This window comes from Strigops habroptila, chromosome 4 (genome assembly GCF_004027225.2).
Source record: "Strigops habroptila isolate Jane chromosome 4, bStrHab1.2.pri, whole genome shotgun sequence".
Classification (NCBI taxonomy): Eukaryota; Metazoa; Chordata; class Aves; order Psittaciformes; family Psittacidae; genus Strigops; species Strigops habroptila.
In genome coordinates this window covers 57,109,172-57,134,148 of record NC_046358.1, presented here as the reverse complement: position 1 = coordinate 57,134,148, position 24,977 = coordinate 57,109,172, and the positions used below count along the sequence as shown (strand labels likewise).

Sequence of the window (24,977 nt, the reverse complement as noted above, 5' to 3'; positions counted from 1 at the left end):
CTGTGCAAGTGATATGTCAAGATTACAGCTGAAAGCAGAGTAACACCAGGTTTTGTTTTGAACAACTTCTTTTGCATCACTTTAATCTGCTGTGAGCACCAGGCTTCCAGAAGAAGTTTCTTGAGGACACTGAAGGCAGCTGGACCTGTAGTGAGGGCAGGGAATGCAGGTGGGCAGTGGCAACCTCCAGAGCCAGCCCATCCACAAGTGAAAGTCACTCAGCCACTCTTGAAAAGCACCTGGTGGAGTGGCTGAAGGAGATGTGGAAGTGCCTACGGCTCAGGCCCCGTGTTGTCTCTGACACGTTGTGGATCACTAATCCTGACTACATTTTTAGAGAGTTTCTAAGTAATGCTGAATCCTTGCAGTGTCACTTTTTGAGAAGGTAAGTGCCTTCTGTTGAACCTAACTGATCTCCTGAACAAAGGTGCCCCTTCCAGTTCCCCAGAGACAGCTGTACTGTTAGAGTTAAAGAAATAGGTGGTGAAGTGCGGTGGGCTAGAACAGATTAATGAAATGTAAGGAGGCTTATTCTTTTATAGAATAATCGAGTTATTTGTTTTGGTTTATTTAAATCATGTGCTTTGGTACCAACATTCAAGCAAGATTCTTTCTGCAGAAATTCAGTAGGTCCTTAGGGAGAATGTATGTGATGGTGATAGGAAGATGTGTGGTTGTGTTTTGCTGAGGCTGCATCTTCAGTGAAAGCGCAAAGAAACTGTAAATCAGCATACAGCAACTGTCCTGACTTCAGTGGGACTCAGCAGATTTTTGCCTACTGCGTCTCCACTGCCTTGAGTAAGGACTGCTATGACATTTGCTATGGTAGCAGAAAGGAAAGGTCCAAGTTCTGAGGAAAATTTTCAAAGTTACCCTAATGACTTAATAGTCTACATTTAATATTCAGTCATTTGGGCTTCCAGAACAGTACCTGGAGTGATTGTTCAAAAATCACTTTCCTAAATTACTATAAAATTTCTATCCTGTTGTGTTAGTTGATGGTGATGTTGCAATATGGTAGGAGCAAATGTGCTGGTAAAACGTGTTTTCCTATATCTTCTGAAGTGTTTTGAACAAAAGTGCCTCAGTTGTCCATTTTGTGCTGAAGTGGACTGCAAAACAGCTGACATACTTGATGCGTGTTAAAAGCATCCTCTTGAAGAAGTACTGCTGTGGGCATTTATCTACTTAACAGCTTACTTAACGCACAATACAAAGTGTTATTTCTAGGGCTACACATAAAAAGATGAGCATGGTTTTAATGTATAAGATCATATTTTACCTGAAGGTCAATTTAAAATATGTTCAATAAAAAGTCATATATAGACTTTTTAGTCTATATATATATAGACTAGTTGATATAGTCATATCAACTAGGTTGGAAAAGACCTTTAGGATCATCAAGTTCAACCATTAACCCATGACTGCCAAGACCACCACTAAACCATGTCACTGAGAACCTCATCTATATGTGCTACCTAACAAGTACATTATGAGATGATAATTCAGTTCATATAGCTCAGGTGGTTAATCTCCTGCAGCCCACCCCAGACAGGTAATTTGTGTACCACCTTTTAACTAAAAAAGAAACCCAAAAATAACTAAACTACAGGGCGGGAGGGGAAAGAGAAATAAAATAAGGAAGCATTTTAGAAAATTAAAATAATCAAATAGAAACAGGGAAATATAATGTGAAACCAAGTAAAATATTTTTCTTAATATATGGAATTATTTAAAGGGAGGCTGTACCATGGTTTTGTGTTTAATAGCTTGAAGTTTCAGACTAGAAAAGCATTACTCAGTACTGTTAATAGATAATTCTGTTCTACCAAATGGATGTCCTCCCTTCATCCTGACGTAGTTACTACTCTGCTCTCTCAGTGCAGGGACTGTTTCATTCTTGGGTTGGGGGAAAGGAGCCAGGGACTGTCCATAAGTTTTAAGAAAAGTTTTCTGGCCAAGTGCAACGCTAACCTATGCCTTGCTGTTTGCTAATGCACTGCTCAAGTAGGATTTGAAGGAGGTATGTGCTTTTGATGTGATCCCTCCATTAGAAAAACACAGTAGTCAAATTACCATGTTGTGCAATGTTTTCAATCCTAAAGTAATATATGGTGTTCTTGGATAAGATTCTAAAATATTTATAATAATATTTAGAATAATTAAATTATATCCATATTACCAGATGAGCAAAGCAACATCTTGAAAGAGCCTAGTTAGGTGGACTGACTGTCAGCATTCCACGGTCTGTTTCAGTTTGAGCTTATTTTTACATGCTTTAGGAGCTCAAAGGTGCCTTTCCCAGTACTAGGTAAGAATACAAGATTTCACACTTCTTTTTCTAAACTGGTCCACATTGAAAAATGAAGTGACATTAGCAGGTAGGTTGAGCTCCCTAAAGGTAAGCAACAACCTGCTAATTAAATCTATTAAGCATAATTGCATTTGATTGTTTCATTTCTTTACCATTTTGCCAACAAACAGAATTGAGTAATTCCCCCAGCCAGAGCCATTATTCTGCTTCTGCCCAGAAAGATGCTCTGGCTGAACCACTGCTGATTTGACATCAAAAAAGCTGGTGGAGTTGCACTATGAATTGGGCTTGCTTTATCCAGGAAGATGGAATGATTACCTGGAGCCTTCAGGCCACTCTGCGAAAGGCTGACGAGAGTGAGCTAATAAAAACAGCTCAGCCCTCAAGGTTTGCAGGTACGCCACTTTTTTGCACAAGCAACCCCGAGCTACAGTCTGGCACTTCTCAGAGTTACAGCCAAGACTGCTTATTTGTTTTCATTGACCGATGTGTATCTTTAAGAACACAAAAGGCAAAAAAAAAAAAACAACCAGCAAGCCCCCTAGGTTTCCTCCTGCTGTTTTCTGTGGTGACAATGTGCTGAACAAATGGAATTAACAAATCACTTCCAATTAGTCAAAAATGCATATAACTGTCAATTTCCCTCTCATTGTCTAGTAGTAAGTTTAGGTAAGAGGAAAATGAACTGCAACAAAATGTTCACCTGTATAGTCAGTGTCCTAACAATCCCCTTTGGAGATTATCTTGATCTTATAGCCTTGCTGTATCACTACCTCAATCTCTCTCCAAAAAAGTATCTGGATAGATCTTTAATGTATCTAAAATAGCTACTGTTGGTCTGTCTAGAAAGTGCATTCCAAATGTTTATTGCTCTTCTAAAGCATCAGTTTTGTTTGCAGGAATGTTAATTATCTAACTTGTGGATGGAGTCTGGGGTGTGGTGGTCTTAAGTCTTTCTGCAGTCCTTACAGTTTATTTCAATCTGTAATAACCAACCGTTTTGGAAATGTGCTCTGCTAGGTGCTTTTATTTACCCTTCTCTTCTCCTGTATGGCATGACTAAACTATCCAACTTTTCTCTATTCAGACTTTCAGAGATAAGATAACCTAGACTTACCTCTGTTCAGCCACCTCGGATTGCTGTTATTTCTGTGGGTTGAAAAGCATGAAACTTGATGAAGGGGGTCAAATCTTTGATTAGTCTAAACCACTAATGGCAACTTCTATGCAACTGTGTCAGTTTATATCTGCTGTGGATCTTCCCTGGAAGTGTTACAGGAGAATAAACAGAGGACATAGTCTTGCACAGAAACACCACCATTTATTTTGTTCTGTATTTATTCCCTGCGTTGACTGATTTTAGCATTCAAAGGTGGGATTTTTTTATTTTTTTTTTTTTACATGAAGCTCCCAAATCTCTCCCCGGTTCTGGTTTGTTCTGTTTCTCTGCTTTCTCTCCTATTAATATTTTATCAGAGTTTTCACAAATAAGAATACACACATATAAAATAAGCTACAACGCCAACAATGAACAGATACCAGGAGATAGTACCATCAACATCCAGGAACAGAAAAGTTTCCCAAATACACACAGCATAATTTCCAGCTCCCCTTTTGTTACGGACACATGGAATGGGTACAGTAAATGACAGGGACATTAATTTGGTGCTTCTGTCAGCTCTTGCCTGTTGTGACTCTGATACCACTGGAGTTGTCAAAGCCTTACACCTAAAGTATGATGTTGCCATTTCATCTTTTTCATGGTCCTCCCAGGAAGAAGGTCTGGTTGTAGCAAAGTAAGTAGGATTTGTGATTAGCCAACACAATCCTGGCATAGTCCTGTGTTACCTTTCTGGGTGTATATGTAACATGTTATCTTCAAGAGAACATTATCGACTGTCTGGCAAGCTCACCTTCCTTCCCCTTCTTTTTCTTTCTTCTAGAGGAACCTCCCACATATATTTGTAGCCACATAGAGTAGAAAGAATTCGTGAACTATACTAGCCTCATGCCTTCAGCCCTCAGTGTAATTACTGAGGCCTATGACAGCTAGAAATCCAGAGCAGCCATATCTGGTCCCTTTTTCCAGTCTCTTGTATCTGTGTGATTGACAGATAAAAAATAAAATGAGAACAAATAACCCAAAATACAGGCATTTGGTTCTCTCTCCTGCCTCACATCTGTTTGTCACCAGATGCTAACAACTTTCTCTTGTTTATACTGGAATCCGGTCAGGTGCCTCAAATTCGGGGTTTAGCTTGATTTTTTTTTTTTTTAAATAAAACCTTCATTTCTTTCTCTGTCTGTCATATAAAAGATTGAGATCCTTCTCGATGATCTGCTGTGCTTCTGTGCTCTTTTCTTACCTCTCCAGTTAGGTATTGTCCTCAGATGAAATAGTCTCATAAGAGTTGATGGCAATACTCAAACTATTCCCACTTCATGCTAGAAGTAGCAGGAAGAGTGTGTATCTTACTTTTTGAAGACCCACAGTGCATGACCATAGGAAACAGAAGTTAAAAGGCAGATGATGAGACAGCAATGAGTTGTGTTTGCATATTTCCTATCACATACCAACATTTGCTTGTTGGTACCAATTAACAATTAATTGTTAATTTAGAACAACTTTTAAATTGTTGTGCTGCTTCCTGCATTAAAGGAAATATTTTAAAGCCACCATGGGGTCAGCCTACTGCTATGCAGCATATTTATTGTTGCCATTAGCTTTTTGGTAAAAGTGCTGCTTCTGTCTAGAGGCCACAAATCTTGTTTGTGCTTCCTGTTGCAGAATGTTTATTACACAAGCAATCAGCAGCTCCATGTGGGTGTTCTGAGTCCCACTATCGACGATGATGACAACAGATGCCTGGTGGATGTGAACAGCAGGCCCAGGCTCATTGAATGCAATTATGCCAAAGCCAAGAGAATGAAGCTTTACTGGCAGTTTACTCAGGTAATGCTTACTCAGCAGAGATTTCAGAAAGTTCTAAAGCTCTCTTTCTGTATCTGAAGTGTGAGTAATCTGTTAACTAACAGACTAGAACCAGATTTAGCCTTGCTTTCTTTGCACAGAGCCAGGAAGCTGTGTTAGCATTTGATCCCTGCCTCAGGAGGTTATAAAACTTGTATTATATTTCCTGGGTTCACAATGAATAATTTGTTTCTAAGGCAGAGCACTGTTGCAGAGTTCTCTCAATCAATCAAAAAAAAAAAAAAAAGAATTTTTTAGAACCAAATGCAAAATAACCTATTTAGGAACAAGAAACAGAAAATTTTTTGTTTGGTTGTTAATTTAGAAGTAGCAACTCAGAAAAGGGGGTAGTAGGTCACTGATAATAACAGCCTCATATTGAGCTACTTTTGCATGTTCCTTACTTTAAAAAGCTAATGTTTTGTGTGTGTGTGTGTGTGTGTGTGAAAGAGAGATATAAAGAGTGGCGCAAGTAAATGCTGATAAGTGATTTCACAGTGGTAAGTATGCTGGACACTGAGTCTAGGCCTGGTGTCAGCACTTCCTAACTGATTGATAAGTACAAAGGAGAACTATAAAGAAGCCACAAAAGTTCTGGGACTAGAAAACATGCTCTGTGATGCAGCGCTTATGGAGATCACTCTGGTTCAGCTAAGAGACAAGCAAGGTCACTCAAAGCATATCAGTGTTTCCACAGAGGGATATAGGTTATCCTGAAGACAAAACAGGTTCCAATGGTTGGAAGCTAAAGATACTCAGATTTAGTCTCTCAAAGGAAGGAAAGATTTTCCAATTAAGACATTGGAAGGCAACCATGTCAGATACTAACATGTCAGTTGGTTTTGATAAATAAAACAAAATTACAATACTTTCTACACCAAGTACCTCATTTAGCTTCTGGGAAAAATTTAATAGCTAGTGCAAGTTTGACTGCTCACAGTTGCCCCTCTGCAGTTTTGAGCCTACAAATCTAGCTGTGTACTCCAGCCCATGGGCTGAGGCTCACCATTAAGGTAACTTTATTCCTGCATTTAATTTTTCTGTAATATCCATGTGGGTTTGCAAATACCCTTTCTGCCAACTCATTAGTTTCTTTTTATTTCTTTTTATTTATTTCTTTTTATTCTTTTTATTTATTTTTATTTATTTATTTCTTGTGACTTCAACAGCCATGACAAGTATATTTTAGGACATTGGTAATAGAGTTCAGCATCTATCTTATGTCAGAGCCATTTAGACACTAATCAGTAAAGCATACTATTGATATAATTTGTATTTATACTTGAAGTAATCCAGATCTTTGTCTTTAAAGGGTGACTCTCAAGCAGCAGACCTTAAATCCCTAACCTTGAAAGACATCCCAGCTTTCCCCTTCAGTCCCCTCAAGGGCAGAGTTTTAATTATGCCTTCTTTCAAATTTTAACAGTAGTCTTGTCATAAGGGGGGGCCTCATTGTGGCTGTCTGTGCACTGATAGTACCATTTTAAGAGTATAATTAACATACTTTAATAGTATTTCAGTAACATTTTAGTACTGTCCACCTATTTAGGGATTGCTCCCTGTAACCCAATCCTTTCATGAAAATTAACAGTTTCTGCTCCAGGATACTGGTGCTATTTTTTAATACTGATGATGTTAGATTTGGTTTAGGAGGTGGCAGTAGAATGCATTGATAATTTAACTATTCAAAGCTTCAGAAATGGTATTTAACTAATTAGGTTTATTTTCTGTCTGTATTTCCATTCCATGTTCCAAATACAGCCTCCCAGGGAAGGTACAGTGCTGTTAAACTAGACTCAATGGACAGTACTTCAGTCTTCTACAAAGAAACTTCCACCCAGGAGAAGTGAAAGCTGATTAGTTGTTTCCTTATGATAAATTAAGAGACAAATGAAATAATTAAAAGCTTTCTGTTCAGAAAGAATTTTGTTAATGCCAGTGCAATTAAAATGCCATTATCGCTCAACATACAGCATGGTACACAGCCACTTGTACATTCTGTAAGCTAGAAGAAAGCTAATGAAAGTAATCAAGGCTTGCCAAAATCAACTGATGAACTGCATTTCAAATGCTCCCATTAGCTTGGTGACCAGTTTCTGTGAATAGCTGGAAGCTGTCTATCTGAAAGAGTCTTTTATATTACTCTTTTAAAGCTCTGGTATTTCTTTTCCATATTATACAGTGAGCATAACTCTGAAAATAAGCAGGACTGTAAGTATTGATGCTTATGTAGTTTTGAAGTTTGAGAAATATAAATTAAAATGTAGATGCTGGCCATAGCTTTTTATAGCACCTTCCTTTGGCTTTATGCTTTAACTTCTCTGGATTCTCTAGCCTTTCAACAAGACTGTCTGATTATACAGATAATTAAAAATACAGCAGTGCAAGTGGAGAATTGCCTCAGAAAGGGAATGAGAAACAGACCTACCAACCAGAGTACAGTAAGCTAATTGAACTAGATTTCCCTGACTAGCACAAAAATCAGTGTTTGCCCTGCATTCCACACGTTGAAATGTAATGAGAGAAAGTAGAAAATAGAGCTTATCATCAGCTAATGGACAAGTTCTTGCTTCTGTAGATCTACTACAGAATTATTTAATTCTTAATTTGCATATTTGTATGATTAGAAGTGTGTGTGTCTACACATACAGACACGTGTGTATGTATATCAAACTTTATTTCTTTTTAAAAAAATTATCTTCTACTTTGGTTTTAGAATTTTAAGTTACGTGGCTACCTGTAGCAGTGGTAGGCAGCTGGAGTCAGACACTCAGGTGTCCACTGCTACCTTGTGGACAGAACAGTGATTTAATGGGCACTTCTATGGAAGGAGCCACCACTGGTACCTCAAACATTTTTCATTAAACATCATGCTGGCTGACTGAACAGAGGCCTTGGGAGATGGTGGTATCTTTTGGTACAGGACAAACTTGCATTGAGCATTCAAAGTTTGTATGATGTGTTTGTATAATCAGGAGCAAATTTTCATGCTCCACAGTTTTGTACAGCTGCCAAATGCAATGAGACCAAATAAAATTTAGGCTTCAGTGACATGCTTCCTTCCAAGGCTTCTTCAAGTGTTTATAACTGTAATTATGGCATATTATGTAAATTAGCCCTGAAAAGACTCCCATCAGCTGGGTAGTGTTCAAGAATGTTATTGTTCAGGTTGTTTGTCAAGTCTTCTCTAAGGGAAATGCTTATTTTGGGTATACTTTTAATGCTGAAAAGTCTTCTAGGTGTTTGACAGTTCATCTAGATCAGTCTTGTCTCACCACTTTTTCATTTAATCAGAACAAAATTAGACCTTACAGCAAAATCGTAAGTGATCATGAGAAATGACACAAGGCAGAGAGGATAGAGACAAGAATTACATAAAAGTAAAACAGTCAGAATTTTACTAAAATATTAATTTAAACATGATATCAAGGAAGCTGCTCTGGCATCATGAACTGTGAGGTAAGTGAAACCTAACCTCAGTTGCCACTGAGTCCCCCTTGTTAATTAATCCTGCTCACAGCCTATGAGTGCTTTATGGCAAGGAGGAGGTGCACATGCAGCATGCTGGCAGCAGCAGCCTGCTCCCCCATGCAACAGAGCGCTTGCAGGAAGCACCAGGTCAGCAGCACACATGCATGGCAGTCACTGCCCATGGGCTCAGTAAAGCTGCCATCCTCAGGCTGCCGCAGTGATTGCGTGCCATGGGCTGTTGGGCAACAAGGAAAGCTCTGAGATGTAGGAGATGGAGGCCAGTGCACTTGGACACAAAACTCCTTGGGACATTTTTCAGTAGAAAGTATGGCCAAACCCATGCTCTTCTGAACTATCTGGTATTGTTAAGTTTGTTCCGTGTACTAAGAAATAGAACATTTAAATGCTTCAGTCAGGTATTTTGGAGGGGGTGTATTGGTTTGGGTTTTTTAAGAAGTTTCTCAGTCTCCAGTCTGATTACTCAGGTTTCTTGCTGATAGAAAGGCAGGCACAACACAACGCCTGACCTACGAGTGAAATTCATGTCTGCATACGTGACCCAGGTGGCAGAGGTCATCTAGAGAATACTTTATGGAACGTTAGGACTCCTCCAGCAGCATAAAAAAGGCAAAAGGATGATGCTTTTCTGTAATTACTCTTTACCTTGAAGTGTGGTCATGTTTATATGCAAATATGGGTGTGACTGTTTCTTATGCTTCTAACCAGACTAGCCTCACTGTCACCACTGTTGTGAGAAACATGACAGGTGAGGGCTCAGTGGAAAAAGAGGTATAAGAAAGGACATGAGGCAGAGCTAAAAACTGAAGAGATTAATCCTTTCAAGGCTGTTCCATGTTGAATTATTTTCAAAACAGCAAGCTGTGTTAATTTATGTAATTCAAATTCCAGTGTGATCGCCATAGAAAGGTAAGAGTACACATCTGTAGGGATGGACAGCCCTCATGGGAGGGAAGGGCCACGTAGAGCCTGTGCTCAAGCAGTGCTGTGTACCCTTATCCACTAGCACTTGCATCTGCCTGCAATGCTAACATAGCTTTTACATGTTACAGAGAATTGTGATTCTAGTTTGTGCTGGAGGTTTCCATAGGAAATCTTCCAGTGGGTGGTTTATGCTTTCCTGAGAAGCTGTAAATAAAATTTGTTGCTGACAACTGTACTTACTGTATGTATAATTTCCCAAATATCACAGTAGGAATTGCTTTGGAAGGAGAAGGAAAGACAGACGAGCAAATGAGACAAGAGCAAATTAATTACTCAGTTACAGTACTCCACAGATAAACATAATGATTCAGATCTCATTTAAATATGTATTAGGTAATAGAGAGATTAAATAGATAGTCTATGTAGCTATGTAAAGAAAGAACAGACCTTAAAATTACTGAAAGTATTTACATCTTATTCCTCCTACATGTTCTGGCCTTTGCCAGACAGTCATCTTGAATTCTTCTTCCCTGCCTTTATTTTACAAAGTCAAAGGATGTGCAGTACTACACCTAGCTAGAACCATTACCCACAGCCACATCCCAAACAAGTAAGCGAATGCAGGGTGCAGGCTGCATGGCAGGATTAAACTGGAGGCCTGTGAAGCAAGCAAAGAGTCCCTGTACGAATTTCATATGCCCCCTTGCTGAGCATACCTTGTGCAGAAGTGGAGGCTAACACCATTAAACAGCAGTTCCCTTCTAATGTCCACTCCCAGTTCTCAACCCATACATTAGCCAAGGACATCGATGTACAGGAGGGATTAATTTTAATAGAGCTGTGTGTCTAAGGGAACAATGGTTCCCACGAACTTCTTCAGATTCTTCCATTATGAGAGCCAGGGGGTAGAAAAACTTCGTCATTAATTTATCAGGAATTTGAATTTATGCTGTACTTCTAACCCCAAAGGACACAGATACACTCAGTATGTATCTGCAATAGAAGACATGCTGTACTGCCACACAGCTATGTAATTATGCAGTGGTTGTCTGCCTGGCAGCTCAGAACAGTAAGCGATTCTGATCCTGTTAAAAGAAACACAGATTTTGATCCTGCAGAAGAAACATGAAAACAGAGCCTAATTATTCAATTAATTGAGCCAACAGACTAGGTTAAGCCCTGTATTTTTACTGAGGCTATCTGATTTTTAAATAACCAGCTTTGACAAGTGTAAAGTTTTAAACCTCGACCACAAAAGAGCACTTCCATGAGCCCCAGGGCCCCCATGTAGTGTTGGTGTATGGGTCCAGTATACCAGCAGCAGTTTTTTCTATACTTTGCAACTCTTACCCATCTTTGATCAAATATTGCCCTAACTTGCCAGTGTTTAATTAACTAACTGGATAATTGCACAAAGTGTTATAGCTGGAGGACAAGGAACCTGAACCATTGTTCTGTTTAGACATGAGAAAATGATACTTAGTGTTTTAATTTTTGTTTTGCACTAGTAGATTTGGCCTTAATTCATGTGCAACTTAACCAGTCTTCCTGTCATATTGAACACTCTCTACAACCAGGTGTATTAGAATAAGGATTTTTTATACTCTTTGAACTATGTCTTACTATAAGCCTACAAACTCTTTAGTCCCATTAATGCAGAATGGAGTTGTTTAGAAGTACAAAAATCTGAAAGCATTGTCTTTCTCCATTTTGAATACTTGACTTCAACTTAAATATGAAAATGTATATGCAAAATACATGCAGAAAAAAATAGTAAATACAAATATTATTATAATGTGTTTTAACAGCTGGTGTTAAATTTGCTTTCAGTTATTGCTGTAGGTTACTAGTAACCAAAATTTCCTTCTATTTCACTCTTCTATTTGGAGTAGTTTTCTAATGGCAAGTTTTAATCTTGGCAAATTAGGTGTAGAACTTGCCAGCTAGAAAGTTTGTGTGAGAATACAGCAGTAAAATAGCTTTTAATGGGTGCATTTCAAGTCCTTCCCAGTATATCATATTATGCAGTATTTATTCTCCTGAGGACTACATTTAAGCTCCAAAGACACTTGTGCTGAATTAATTTAGAAGAAAGTTCACACATACCCGTGCTTTTTCCTTCAAAACAGACACTTTATTTGCATATTTTAGCATATAATTTTAAACACCACATTTATTTACAAAGAAATTATTTGTTCTAGTTCCACCTGATTTTTCCAAATTGCAGATGTCCAGACAGGCTCCATCCAAAAATCACAGATGACAGCTGCTGCTGACAAGGTACTGCATGGCATTATAATGACATGTATGCAAAAGAATGGCCAAATCCAGAATGTTTTCTACAATTTGACCAATAAGCAACACTTACCAAATAAAGGGGCTGGGTTTTGGGAGATCTGAGCTCTGTTCTTAGTCCTTCCTTTGCATTACTGGACCAATCACTTCATGGGTTCTGCACTCCTCAGCTGCAAGACAGATGGAATTATTTTTACCTTTAGCAAACATCTCTTATTATTTCTAACTTCCCAGGTGAAAACAAAACTCTGTCCTGATCAAGTCAGTACAAGTTGCATCTTTAATTCCAGTGGAAACAAGAACAACATGTATGTAAGCAAGTTTTGGCTAACAAGTAACACCCTACAAACCAAGATGCAAATGCTTGAGAAAAATGTTCGCTTCGAAGGCAATTAAATCAGAATGTCATAATTTATATATATGATGAGAAAAGAGTTTGTTACTTAGCGAGATGATCAGGCCGTCAAGTCTGGTATCCTGAACCTGACAGTGACAATATGCAGTATAACAGACAAAAAATAGATTATTTCCATTGTCTGAGTAAACTGCGCAAGGTTTGTGCAGCAGCTGCAAGGAGATTGCTTTCCCAGTATCAATTACCATCAGCTAACAGATTTGTGTGGTTAGTAGGGAAAAAGCCATTTTAAATAACTAGATACTCTGACCAGAGTCCCAAAGAGCCCAACCTAAATTCCCATGTTAGAATATGCAGATCGATTGCAATACTAGTGCAAATTAATTTCTTAATTTTCTTCAGTTGGCACTCAATTTATTTCTTCATCTCTAGAGATTGGTTTAATCATAAGCATATAATGACAATGCAAAGAGTTCAGTTTCTGGGTTAAAATTAGTTAGGAAGCCTTCATATTGAGCACTCAGATTAGAAAAACCTAGACTAATTGAATACACCACACACACACACAAAAGAAGTAAAATTATCATTCAGTAATTTTGTTTTCCAAAGGAGTTACATTTTAGTAAGAGTTAAGTCTCACAAAGAAATAGCAATGCATATTTTCTCTCATCTAAACCCCATAAATCTTTCGGAGTCTGTTAAGATGTCTGCAGGAAATGACTTTCCTAGGAAAAATATAAAATCTTGGGGTTTCTAATTGTGCCGAAAGGAGGTTCTTATTTGTCTGACTGAAGATGAATAACTAGGTATCCCCTATGCTAAGGTTGGTAAAGTAATAATGTGAACTTTTCTTCTTTGCATTAGTTTTCTAGATATGCTATGTTAGAACAGTATTTTCATCCATAAGGAGAAAAAAGAGAAGAGAATAAGGCAGTAAGGTGTTCCTAGGCATAGCCTCCAGGTGCATGCTGTGAACAGATTTTCATTAGCAAGCTAATACTGCTTCTTGTGCACATTCAAAAGTGGCAAGATATGTTAACAAGAGTTTTGCAGGGTTAGGTTAACAGTTGGCCTCTGATCTTAAGGGTCTTTTTCAACCTAAACAATTCTGTGATTCTGTATACAGAAGTGATGCTTACTTCAAAACCAATCAAAAAGGTGAAATCTAGGAATACACAGTTTGCTACATCACAGATCAGAAAATTAATTAACTAGATTAATTACCTTATCTAGAAGACTGTCTCAGGCAATGAAGTTTGCTGCTTCACAGAAATGAGCTCTATTCTGAGCCAGTAGTTAACTATAGCACCAGGAGGATTCCCATCTTGACTGCTAATGTGTTCTCTTCACAAAGACCAACATTTGATTTGTCTGAATGATCATTTTGGCATGCCTATAAAAAGTTATTTTATCAGTGCTCTTGGAATTAACTGAGACCACTAAAAACATCTGGTCAGTCACTGAACATTGATGCCTGTGACCATTAATTCAACAAGTTTCCTATATCCACATAAATCACAGTTATAACAGATTTCTAACAATCTTTTTTTCTGTAGAAAGTTCATTTATCAGCTTCACGTTGGTATTCACAGCTATTCATACTTTTGATCACTGAAGTCAGATCCCACTAATTTTCATTTACATCCTAAGCAAAGTCCTAATTTTATTTCATTTTGGCATATTTTGTAATACCCTCCATCTCAATATTTCATCACACTTTAAAGCATCTTTGTTGCCTTTCTCTGTCTTCTACTTTAGACATCTCGAAGCAAGCCTAGATCAAAGCAGATAAATCAAGCCTGACTTGTTTGCAGAAGTCATTTATATGTAATGTCAGAAAGAAAGAGGAAAAGGTAACTAACTTTTCTAAGCTTTTCACAAAATATATTTCTAAAACATGCAAATAAAGCCAATATATCCAGCACACCCATCTTTTTCCTAGTTATATCACAATATTCTTTCTCTACAGAGGCAGCTACTGTATGGCACAATCTATGAAAAGAAAGATTATCTTGGGGGGAGGGGAAATAGAACAAAATTACCCTGCAGAAGACATTGGTGCAGAACATTAACTTTGGATTCTTTTTTATAGGCCAGGTCTCACTCAGGACTCAACATGTTTAGAAACACAGCATTTACATGTATCTAATGCTTCTGCTAGTAGATGGAGGTATAAAATGTAGCAGTTGTTGTTAACTTACATAGTGTAGAAACACATCTTAAGTTCTAATTCTGAACTTCAGAGCATTCACAACTAGTTAGAGCACCTAGTAGCCAGCTACAACTCAGGATAGTAGGTTCTGCATTTAGTTTTCTGTTTGGGGTTTCCCCCCCCCCCAAGTAGGACAGTAAGTAGTAAATGACAAAAGCAGGATGCAGGAGACACACTTACAACAGCATCCCCTTCAGTAGTCAGAAAGAAAAATCAGAAAATGTCAACCTGTAAATCATCTCTCACCAACAAGTACTTCTGGAGCTTACTCTTTTATGACTGTCAGTTCTCAAAAAGGCATTCAATTTATTTCTAAATGAACTGGCCTGTTAACTTTTTACTCAGGACAACAGCTGTAGTCCGAAATCCATGCGCATCATTATCAGCTGCACAGCATAAAGCTAGTTTTTCCATTTCTACAAAGGACTGACTTTGACTGATAGCTAGGTCATCCTAGCTGTCAGAAAAGCAACATAATACAGTATTCAGTAACTAATTTAAAAAGTCATATTGCATACCTAGAATATTTGTTTCTGCAGATGTTCTGTCAGAACGATTTCCTGGCCACTGCTAACACAGTAATGATTCGTGTTTACTTTCTGAAAAATCCCTAATGATCCTCCTAGTTGGCTACTGTATTCTGCTCTAAAGCCTCCTTCAATTTTCTTAGTTTTATCACCGTCTTCTTAGTAAACTGAAGTTCCAGCAAGCATATCCTAAAGAGCTTCTTTTTATTTCAGTGAATTTATTTATATCTTTGCAAGGTATTATTTTTTTAATCTTGCTATTAAGAATGGGACTTTGTAGTCTGTTATAAATCCGTGACAAAATTCTATCTATATGTGGAAAAAATTACTGATAAGTGTAAATCCATACATTCCATTTCTGATTTTTATGCTGTTTCTCTGTAATTTGTTTTCTACTCCAGTTACATTCTCTGTATGAAACTTCATTTCCTTTTGCCAGGAAATTGTTTTTGTTTAAATACTATAATTAACAGCATTGTGTATTTCCTTCAGATGTAACTATTACACCTCTAGAGGGCTCTGCTCAGAACCTAGACTGCTCTATATTCACATAGCCAATTTAGATTAAACAAAAGGATTGCAGTGCACTAGTTACTAAAACCTAGTTTGGACATACAGATAAGGCTGCATCATTTGATTTGTCACAGCTGCAGTATTAAAAATTTGTTGCAGCAGTATGAAAATTTAGCATTTATGATTGTGTAAAATCTGAACACTCAGAAGTCTTGGTAGTGGAATGAAACAAAGTGTGATGTAAACATTAAATTGTTGTAACGGTTGAATGGTACGTCTAATTCCATTGTCAGAGGATGTATTTATTCAGTGGATGTAAGGCCAGTGCTCGGATGGCTACCAGACAACCTGGCTACCAGAACCTGAGTGCAGGAGGAGGAGTGAGGAGGAGGGGAAAAATACAATTTTTCAATTTTTCAAAAATACAATACACCTAAGTTTATGTTGTACACAGCAATTAGTTTTGGTTAGTATTGGAAAAATAAATTCATGTTTAAGAAGTGCCTGTAAAAGAGTCTAATTTGCCTAGTCAATAGCAAATAGTGATCTAAATGCTGAGAGACATTTTTGAATATGTAACACTTACTATATTGTATATAATATATACTGTATAATATTTCATACACATAACAGCAGTTAAATGCACCTTATTTTCACAGTAGCCAGATCAAATATATGAGGTGCCAAGTGCCCTTGAAGAAGAGCAACAGCTAACAATATACTTCACTGAAAAATACTTCAGTTTAAATAGTTAAAATTAATTTTTGAACAACAAAGAGTATGTTATAGAGCCTGTTTTACTTACAGAGCACCTGTAGGCCAAAGAGTTGGAAAATTTGCCATACTGCTGTAGATTGGAGAAGGAATTAATCAATTACCTATATTTTATATACCTGTATCCTTCATACCACTATAAGGCAGAAATTCTAGTCTCAATAACATCATCCAATATTTCCAAGCAATGTGCAATACTGAAAATACACTAATTTTACTCCATGAACTAAATTATTTACTTTTTCCTATGAACACTTTCTCACTGCAGCAACATCCATACAGAGTGACCACAGAGAAGACAAAATGACCTGTAAAAATTGAGTCTTTTTTTTTTTTAGGACTAAGTTTGGTGTACTAACAGTCACTGAAAATCTGGGGAAATGCACGAGAAGATCATGCAATCTGTTTGGAGTGGAGACCATCTATGTTATGTATATCTCAGCATAATTCTTTGATTCAAATGTATCGAAGCAATAGTGAAGATCAGAGTTTCTGTCTGAAAGGTAGAGTGAACATGTAGATATTTGAGGTCAGTGATTGAGGTACAAAGAGAAAATTACATACTAGTGAATGCAACAATCTATACAGCATACCTGATACAAGATTGGATACACTTATTAAACTTGTAAGACCTTTTTCTGAAATAGCCATGGTTAGGCAACTGGTAAGAGCACTTTTTTTTTTTCCCCCTCTCTCTTTTAGATAGAATAACTTGAGATTTAATGTGATAAGAAAAAAGTAGGTTTAAAACCTGTAATGAAAGTAACTTGTTAAAAAAAGCTATCAGTCAGTCTGGTTTTCAGTAATGCTGACAGCCTCCAGCATTCATTTAATATCCCTCATTTTTACAAGTGATCAAACCCTATCTTAAGCTACACGCCCAAGAGCTAGTTCAGTCTAAAGCAACAACCTCACTTCCTCATTTTTCTTTTCTCCATAGCTTTTTCTGGGAAATTTGGAAACCCAGTACAATAGCTTGCACCTCACAGAACCCATCACACCCACCTAAACAACAGGAATGTCATGGATCACATCTAGCAGATGTGCCAAGTACAAACAATGACTAAATTGACCAAATCAATTAGATGTTGTGAATTATTTATTCAGCTTTAATGATGCCATATATCCACATTTGAATCCTTCTCTAAGATACCTAAACTGTGTGAGGTAGCATCTCTCTTCTTTTCCTGCTAAGTGCTTTTTGTTCATATATCGAAACATAATCTTGGAAATCTGACTTCAGAGTAACAAAGAAGGCCTGTCATCCAGCACAAAAGATAAGTAACCATAAGGTGAGCTTTTTGGCAAGAAAATCCATAAGCTGTTCATGACTTTTTAGCTAGGTATACATTTACAGAAACTTCTTAATGCATCTTTTGTCATGAAGTCAGAGTATGCTTTGTTCTGAAGGGCATTTGTCTGAGGAGCCATGGTATGTTACCCCAGTTCTGCAGCAGCAGTGGTACAGAGGGGCAGAGTTCCAGGTTACATGATGTGTGCACACTGTACATATTTCTTTGCCAAAAAAAAAGTATTTAACATCTCTGGTATTTGCAGAGGAAGCTGTAGCAATGCTCTTTCCCATTTCCCATCCCTTTGGATGTGAGGCCTTCTAGACACTACAGAAACTTTATGACAGCTTTCAACTAAGGCTGGTTCTGAAAGGACCAGTATTCTAGAGAGGACCTATCCCACTTTACTGCCCTGCAGAATAAATGCAGGAAGGGGAAGGTTTGGGAACTGTGTATCCACCAACCCCAGTAATCCAAACCAAAAACCATAAAACAGTTCAGCAAAGACTGCCTAATTACTTTGCACAGCTTACTAGCACTCCAGCTCTAATCTGGAATATGTAAGTATATACTTACAACACGCTGTTCTTTCTAAAAGCAAGTCAGTTTTTACATGGAAGAGACTCACAAGGGACTGCCTACCAAGCATGTTGGACCATCCTTGTACTGTAGCTGTTTGCAGGCACAGCAAATTGCGTTCTTAGATGCCATATTATTGGATAAATTCTACTTTAGTGAAAGACTTGAAAGTAAACTTCTTACAGATATGCAGAAAGTACAGTAATTCTAAAGCAAGTCAAAAGTATTGCTTTCCACTGTGTGTTATGTCACATTCTCATAGCTATTGGTCATAACAGGATGTGTGACTTGAGAGAGCGTTACCGTTAAAAGTACGCTTATGAGGCACTCCATCAGTTTTATATGCATCTAAGGCTACCAGCAGGCATTGAGAACATTTGTGCCTCTCACAGGAATTGCTTCAATTTGTGTTGCAAAACCCATCAAGTTTTCAGTCAAACTTGCTAGTGATGTTATATTCAGCCTATTTTTATAAAATAGTTGACCTGGATACTTATTTATCCTCTTGAGACTTCTACTGCCATTGAGCTGCCTCTCATCAGCATTGATCTTAATCCTGATTCTGTTCAGATGGGCAGAATTCCTCTTTAAATTGTTTCAGCCTATAGAATTGTATTTTATGTATCATGATTAAAGACCTAACCCTAGAGTATCAATTTTTTGCCTTTGAATTGGAAAGTAGAGGTCTTACCTAGGATGAGGAAAGGGCAGCAGAGAGGCAACAACTTGCCTTTCACTTAGCCTGAAGTGTAGTATTACAATAAACCATTTTGCTGAGCAAGTGGTAAACATGACTGTCAGTTTTATACAAATTTTACTAAATGATTACAAAAACCAGAATTAACTAAAAGAACACTTTTGTCTGCATTTGACTTTAGGGTTCCAAATGCTAATGATGAACAGACTGCAGAAACCATTCGGGCAAGTAATGGACCTGAATTAGCCTCCCATAACTAGTTAGTTTTCTGACCAGACAGGAAGTAGGACAGCATCTTTCCCTTGCTTCCTTAGGCAAGATCTGAGCTGAGGATGTCTTAGACACCAAAACTGAGAGAAGACTAACTGATAAATGAAAGATACAGAATTAGTAAACTTAAACGACAACACCACAAGCACCCCCAGCATCAGCTGTAAGTACAAGGAAGTTGATCTCAATTTTGGGTTTAGGCAGAAGAACTTGTGGTAAACTGTAATTCCCAACTCCCAAACCCAGGGAGCTGACCCTGTGTGCCATACCATACTGAGTCTGTGCAGAGAAAAAAAACCAGAATCAAGAGTTCTTATAAAGAATAGAAAATGTATGTTTTGCTAGGGGGAGAAACAGGCGCGGGGAAAAGGAAGAAAAAACACAAACAAACAAACAAACAAAAAAAAAGCCCCCCCCAAACCAGCCCACAACTGAGGGGTTTTGGCAATGAGACAATATCCATTACCTCAGTGTTTTATATCTGAGGGACCTAATTCATTTGGAAAGAAAAAAAAAAATCTCACCACAGTAAGATTTAAAAGGCCAAAGTAACATAGGGGGTACAGTGTGTGTTTAGGGTAAGGAAGAAATACTGTATCATAAAGATTTGACTAATTTCTCATTCTCATTTCTTCATGTTTCTTGCATGCCAAGCAGTTATATTGCTTATAGATAGCTTAGAGCTTATGCTCCCACCAGACACCCACATTAAACTACCATTATTAATAGGAATGTCAATAATAGTTACACAGCAGTGGGAAAATACAGTTCAGTCAGCATTTTGCTATAGAGGTATATTAAAATGCCTGCTGTGTGCCTCTCTGTCAAGTAAAGGAATCAGTGAAAAATTGTATCTAGACTGCACATAGGACTACCAAGGAGGATTTATGGGAGCCTCATGTTTTGAATTTTGAGGATTATATTAGAAATGGTCTGTCTTTTACCCAAAGCTATATTTAAAACTTAGAGCTTTCAAGCCTAAATCTGGATGTCATTAGCAAGGTCCAAAATAAAGTTTTTAGAACTCACAGAGAAAGTTTTTAGAACTCTCACTTCTCACACAAAGTACTTACTGAGTATTACGGATAGGAGAAGAGGGAACACCCCCCCAGTCACCAGTCCGAACGTAGTACAACCTGTTCTGAATGGCACAAGCTACCCTTCTCTGAGGAACAGCCTTCTCTGAAAAAGCAAACTCAGCATTTATATGAGATTTATGCCAATTTCCTTGCAATTATAACAGAAATCAATCCAGTTATGACTTTCTGATGCAAGGTATAACACAGGCTTGAACAAAACTGATGAGGCGGGTTTTTTGCATGGGGTTGGGTGATTGTTTTCTTTTTATAGCAACTTTTTTTCCCCACTGTACAAATCAGTAATTTAAATGCAGCTGCTCCTTCCATACTTTAGCTGTACTAATCTGTACTGACTTACATCCCAGTCTTTGATTTGCAGATTAAACCAGTAATTCTCTACTACACGAGTCCAAGATACTGTAGAGAAAGTCAGACTTTCAGCCTCTGTGTGAATTACACTGCTCTGTATATCTTGGAGGAATCTTCCCAGACACTAATGTGTACAAGTTACCTATTATCTTTACTAAACAGAAAAGAGGTGAAGAACCAACTGAAACTAGAATTAAATTAAAAGAAAAAAAAAAAAGAAAAAGGTAACTTATGCCATCTACATGATGATTTAATTGTAATTTAGGTCTATATTTCACTGTGTGATAGCCCCAGTGATTTAAGATCTGCTGCAACTCAACAGTGAAGGTATGGCAGTACTAAGCTGAGAATTGAAGAGTCAATGCTGTTGATTAGCAACATAAGATTACAAAAGACAGTTCATTTCAGAATTCAAAGAATAAACAATTTTTTGTATTTTACCCTACAGACAGGACTCCTGCAGCCAAGGCACTGGTCCTCTCCTGCCTGTTTTTTGCTATTTCAGAGGTGCACTAAGCTAGGTAACTGAAGCAAACAGGAAAGCTTTTGTCTTGTGGTTAAAGAGCACAGCTAGAAATGCAGCTCGATTCTAGAAACCTCATTTGCTGAAATAGTAACCAGGCAATTGAGGCCATTCTAAAACCCAGCAGAGATTGAACTAGCCTGTGACAAAGGGAACGTTCACTCCAGATCCATCCTAGTGCTTATCTTGTCTCTAACGGAAACATTTTTCACAGTAGCAGTGGACTTCAGTAGATGGACATTGGAATGTTCTCTAATCTATATACAATATATCATACTGCTGTCGTACAGGAGCAATGCAACAAGTTCACAATGTTTAATCCAAACAATTCTCTTTTTTTTTTTTTCCTTACCATCTTTAAAGGGAGGTCCAATCCAGAACAGAAAATCCAAGCGTTGCCTGGAATTGCAGGAAAACAATGAAAATGAATTTGGATTTCAACTCGTCCTTCAGAAATGCACTGGACAACGCTGGTCTATAACAAATGTCCTGAAAAGCTTGTCATCATAGCAGACTAAATTTTTTACCCATTTCTTTTGCTACTGTGTAGCAAATACTGCATTGTTGCCTGCTGTACTGTAGTCCTCTTGCCCCTCTACACCCACCCACCCCACCACCCCCGACCCTGGTTTCTCTTCTCCTCTCTTTTTTCCCTTTGATTTTATTTTGTGAGTGTGTGGAAATTGGGTTTGTGGGCTGAAAATAAGACGTTTTTTATTTCACACTGATGTTTTCATGGCATTTATAGAGACATTGAATGACAGGTGATGGGTAGGCTATCCTAAAATATTTTACAACTGTAAATAGGAAACAAATGGAAAATATTTATAACTCAAACTTTTATTGAATAAAAAAGTCCAAACACTGTTACTGTCTGGCTGTCTCCATGGAAATCCATTTGGAAGTTAAGTGGTGGTTTCACCCAAGCCTGATCTCTCTCAGCAAGTTGTTGCCGAGTATCAGTACTCTCCAGACTTGTGGTTAAAAGTCTTACCTGCACACTAGAAGCTGCAGTGAGGGCGGATTTTCTCCTTTCTCCCTCCAGGGAGACCTGTCTAGGTCACTCTATCTACTGGTGTGCAAATACAGGCAGAGATGTGGTGTGATGCGGTGCGGTGTGTGCAGGTGTACAGGTGTATAATGGGTCCACACAGATAAATTTCCTCACCAGTATTACTAAATAAAGCCACAGAGAAAACCCCAGGGCTCAAGTGAAACAGGGAAGAGAATTAATTAAAAAAAAAAATAATAATAATAAAAAAAAGCTACAAGAGAAAAGCAGCACCTATCAGAAGAAAAATAAAATAAACTCCCTGACATTTCTCAATGGGTTTGCCTCCATTTCAGTGACTGCACTTTTCTTCCAATTGTTCATAGTTCTTACAACTGCTTTTTTTTAAATGCACTGTGCCCTGCATACCACAGACCTTGGATAAAAATGGCTCCATCCAAGAGCAACAGCAAAAAGTATGAATACACTCTGTCTTTCTCCCTGCCTTTAAGGAGGTGGGAATGCAATGCCCTATCTCTTCACAGCTAAGACTGGGATGAGGAGAGGAAGAAAAACTCTGATGAGATAAAAGAGAACACTTTATTTCCAACTGCTTTTATTTGTATGTAAATTCCCTCTCTTTTATTACCCTATTTGTTCTTTTTATTTTGTTGTTTGTTACCTTAAGTAACAGTCATAACCTCTTTTGGAGTTGGTTATGTGCCAAACTGTCTTTTACAGACTGGCTTCACATTCAGGACCAGCTAGCAGTATTGTTTCTTATGACTGTTTAATAAGTCATGTGGCACATTAATCGTATGTGTTCAACCTTCTGCTATATATAACTACCATACATCTGCCTCTTCTTAGCTAGGAAAACGCTGAACCAACAACAGGAAAACAGTATCAGCCAATAAAGATGGGCTTAACACCTGCACTTGGACCAATTTCAGAGGCCCCTCAGGCCTGTTTGAGTGAAAACTCCTGTTAAAATGAGAACCCTGAAAGATCATCAATAACCCAAGTGTTAGTGTACCATAACTAGACAAGATAAAGAAGCTTTAATTTCAACCTGTAGAGAAAACAGGATGTTGCTACAGAAGTGAGCCAAGCCTTCTGCACACTGGAGCACGTGCAGTGTCCCGATGGGAGAAGGCTCAGTGCATGGAATGCATTTTGAACATTCCCAACTTCTGCCACTGACCAACTGGACTTATTTTTCACAGGCATTCCAGATGAACAAAGAGGAAACAGCACATTCAGACAGAGAAAGCACAGAACTCAGAGTAATGAGCTAAACTAAGCTTCCTTTCAGCAAAGATACCAAGACTTCAGTGCATGGAAATGCAGCCATAAGAGAAAAACAAGTAGTACAGATCAAACCAGCCTCTTCTTGACTCTTACAGGTCTACTGTGCTCTGAGCAGCCACTTTCTGGGTTTGGTTTGGGTTTTTTTCTTTTACGAGAACAAGAGGGAGAGTTCTCATAAAAAATAAAGACCTCGCAAAAGTGAAAGGAGGGAGCTGAGCTCTGAACTGTTTTGTTTCTTACCAAAATACGTCTATGATTTGCCCAAAGCAGATGGCAGTTATTCCCAGTTACATTGCAGCAGCATGCTGATGTTCACTGCTGAAGTGACATAAAAAAAACCAAAAACAACTCCAGTGACCCATGTGATCTCACCAAGCCATGTTGGGTGCTATCCAGCCTGCTACACACCCATTCTAAACCTGCTGCTCCCCCCGGTTCCCGTGGGGCCTGCACTGAGAGACAGTTTTCTTCAGCTTCTCTAAAACAGAACAACATTACTGGGAATCCCTCAGTGGTAACTGTGCTTTTGTATTTGATTGCACTGCAATTCTAGTAACTACAGTGGAAATAAAAATAAACATTGGGGGGAAAAGAACCCATAATCTAGACTTGAAATATTACTTTATACTACAGCAATTCAGCTATATGTACCTGTTCATTACCAGCTAGAACTCAAACAAGAGAATTCAAGAGTACTCTCACCTCCCTGGTCCTCCCAGATTTGTTAACATCCACTGGGAATGACTGTACAGAATAGGGCTTAGCATTGTTCTCTTTTGCTATGGAAAGGCAGTTATTTTTGGTTTAATCTTTTTGAAAAACCAAAATTTATTCCACCAACGTCAGGCCTTAGTTGTACTACCTTCTGTGCCTTTGCTAATAAGAAGTTAATCAGTCAACACCCATCACTGAGCCATTTTATACATATTGATCAAGAGGCAGTTCCAAAAGTGATAAGTAAGTAGCTGTCACATGTCATTCTATACTAGGTAGCACTGAATACTCAGTGGAGTATTCCCTACAGAGAAAGGAAAACATTGAGATTTCAAGGTCATACATCAATAGTATGCTCCACAATACTGTTTACACCCTAAATTATTTAAATTCTGTGTATTTATATATCTACACCACTAAATGCATATATGTATAAAATTTTTATATAAAACATAAGCATGCATGTACACACATACTGCTGGGGGAAGAAACCACATTAAAGCGTACTTCATCTGTTAAAGACATAGAATCATGGAATGGTTTGTGTTGGAAGGAACCTTAAAGCTCATCCAGTTCCAACCCCCTGTCATGGGCAGGGACACCTTCCACTAGACCAGGTTGCTCCAAGCCCCGTCCGACCTGGCCTTGAACACTGCCAGGGATGGGGCAGCCACAGCTTCTCTGGGCAACCTGTGCCAGGGCCTCAGCACACTCACAGGGAAGAATTTCTTCCTTATATCTAGCCTAAACTTGACCTCTTCCAGCTTAAAGGCATTAC

The 24,977-nt window shown here is 38.1% G+C and overlaps 1 protein-coding gene and 1 long non-coding RNA gene across 12 annotated transcripts in view; one reads left to right on the top strand and one right to left on the bottom strand.

Annotated features, from left to right (window-relative positions):
* Positions 1–22,051, top strand: part of GALNT18 (polypeptide N-acetylgalactosaminyltransferase 18) — a 231,306-nt gene extending 209,255 nt beyond the window's left edge. For 2 of the 9 annotated variants that reach the window (XM_030484929.1, XM_030484931.1), the window contains one exon: positions 21,547–22,051. Coding sequence is in view for 4 of the 9 variants with exons in the window: in XM_030484931.1 (XP_030340791.1) it covers positions 21,547–21,693 (147 nt within the window). In the remaining 5 variants the exon portion in view is untranslated. Of the gene's footprint in view, positions 1–5,102; positions 5,268–12,227; positions 12,302–14,106; positions 14,203–16,712; positions 16,878–21,546 lie in introns of those variants that run through there. The other 7 variants (XR_003991254.1, XR_003991253.1, XR_003991255.1 and 4 more) reach the window with 7 other exon arrangements.
* LOC115607527 overlaps positions 11,811–24,977 on the bottom strand; it is a 121,373-nt gene continuing 108,206 nt past the window's right edge. The window contains exons 1-3 of one of the 3 annotated variants that reach the window (XR_003991260.1): positions 13,573–13,742; positions 12,067–12,163; positions 11,823–11,981 (exon numbers count right to left, since the gene is read on the bottom strand). This is a non-coding gene — a long non-coding RNA (uncharacterized LOC115607527). Of the gene's footprint in view, positions 11,982–12,066; positions 12,164–13,572; positions 13,743–24,977 lie in introns of those variants that run through there. The other 2 variants (XR_003991259.1, XR_003991258.1) reach the window with 2 other exon arrangements.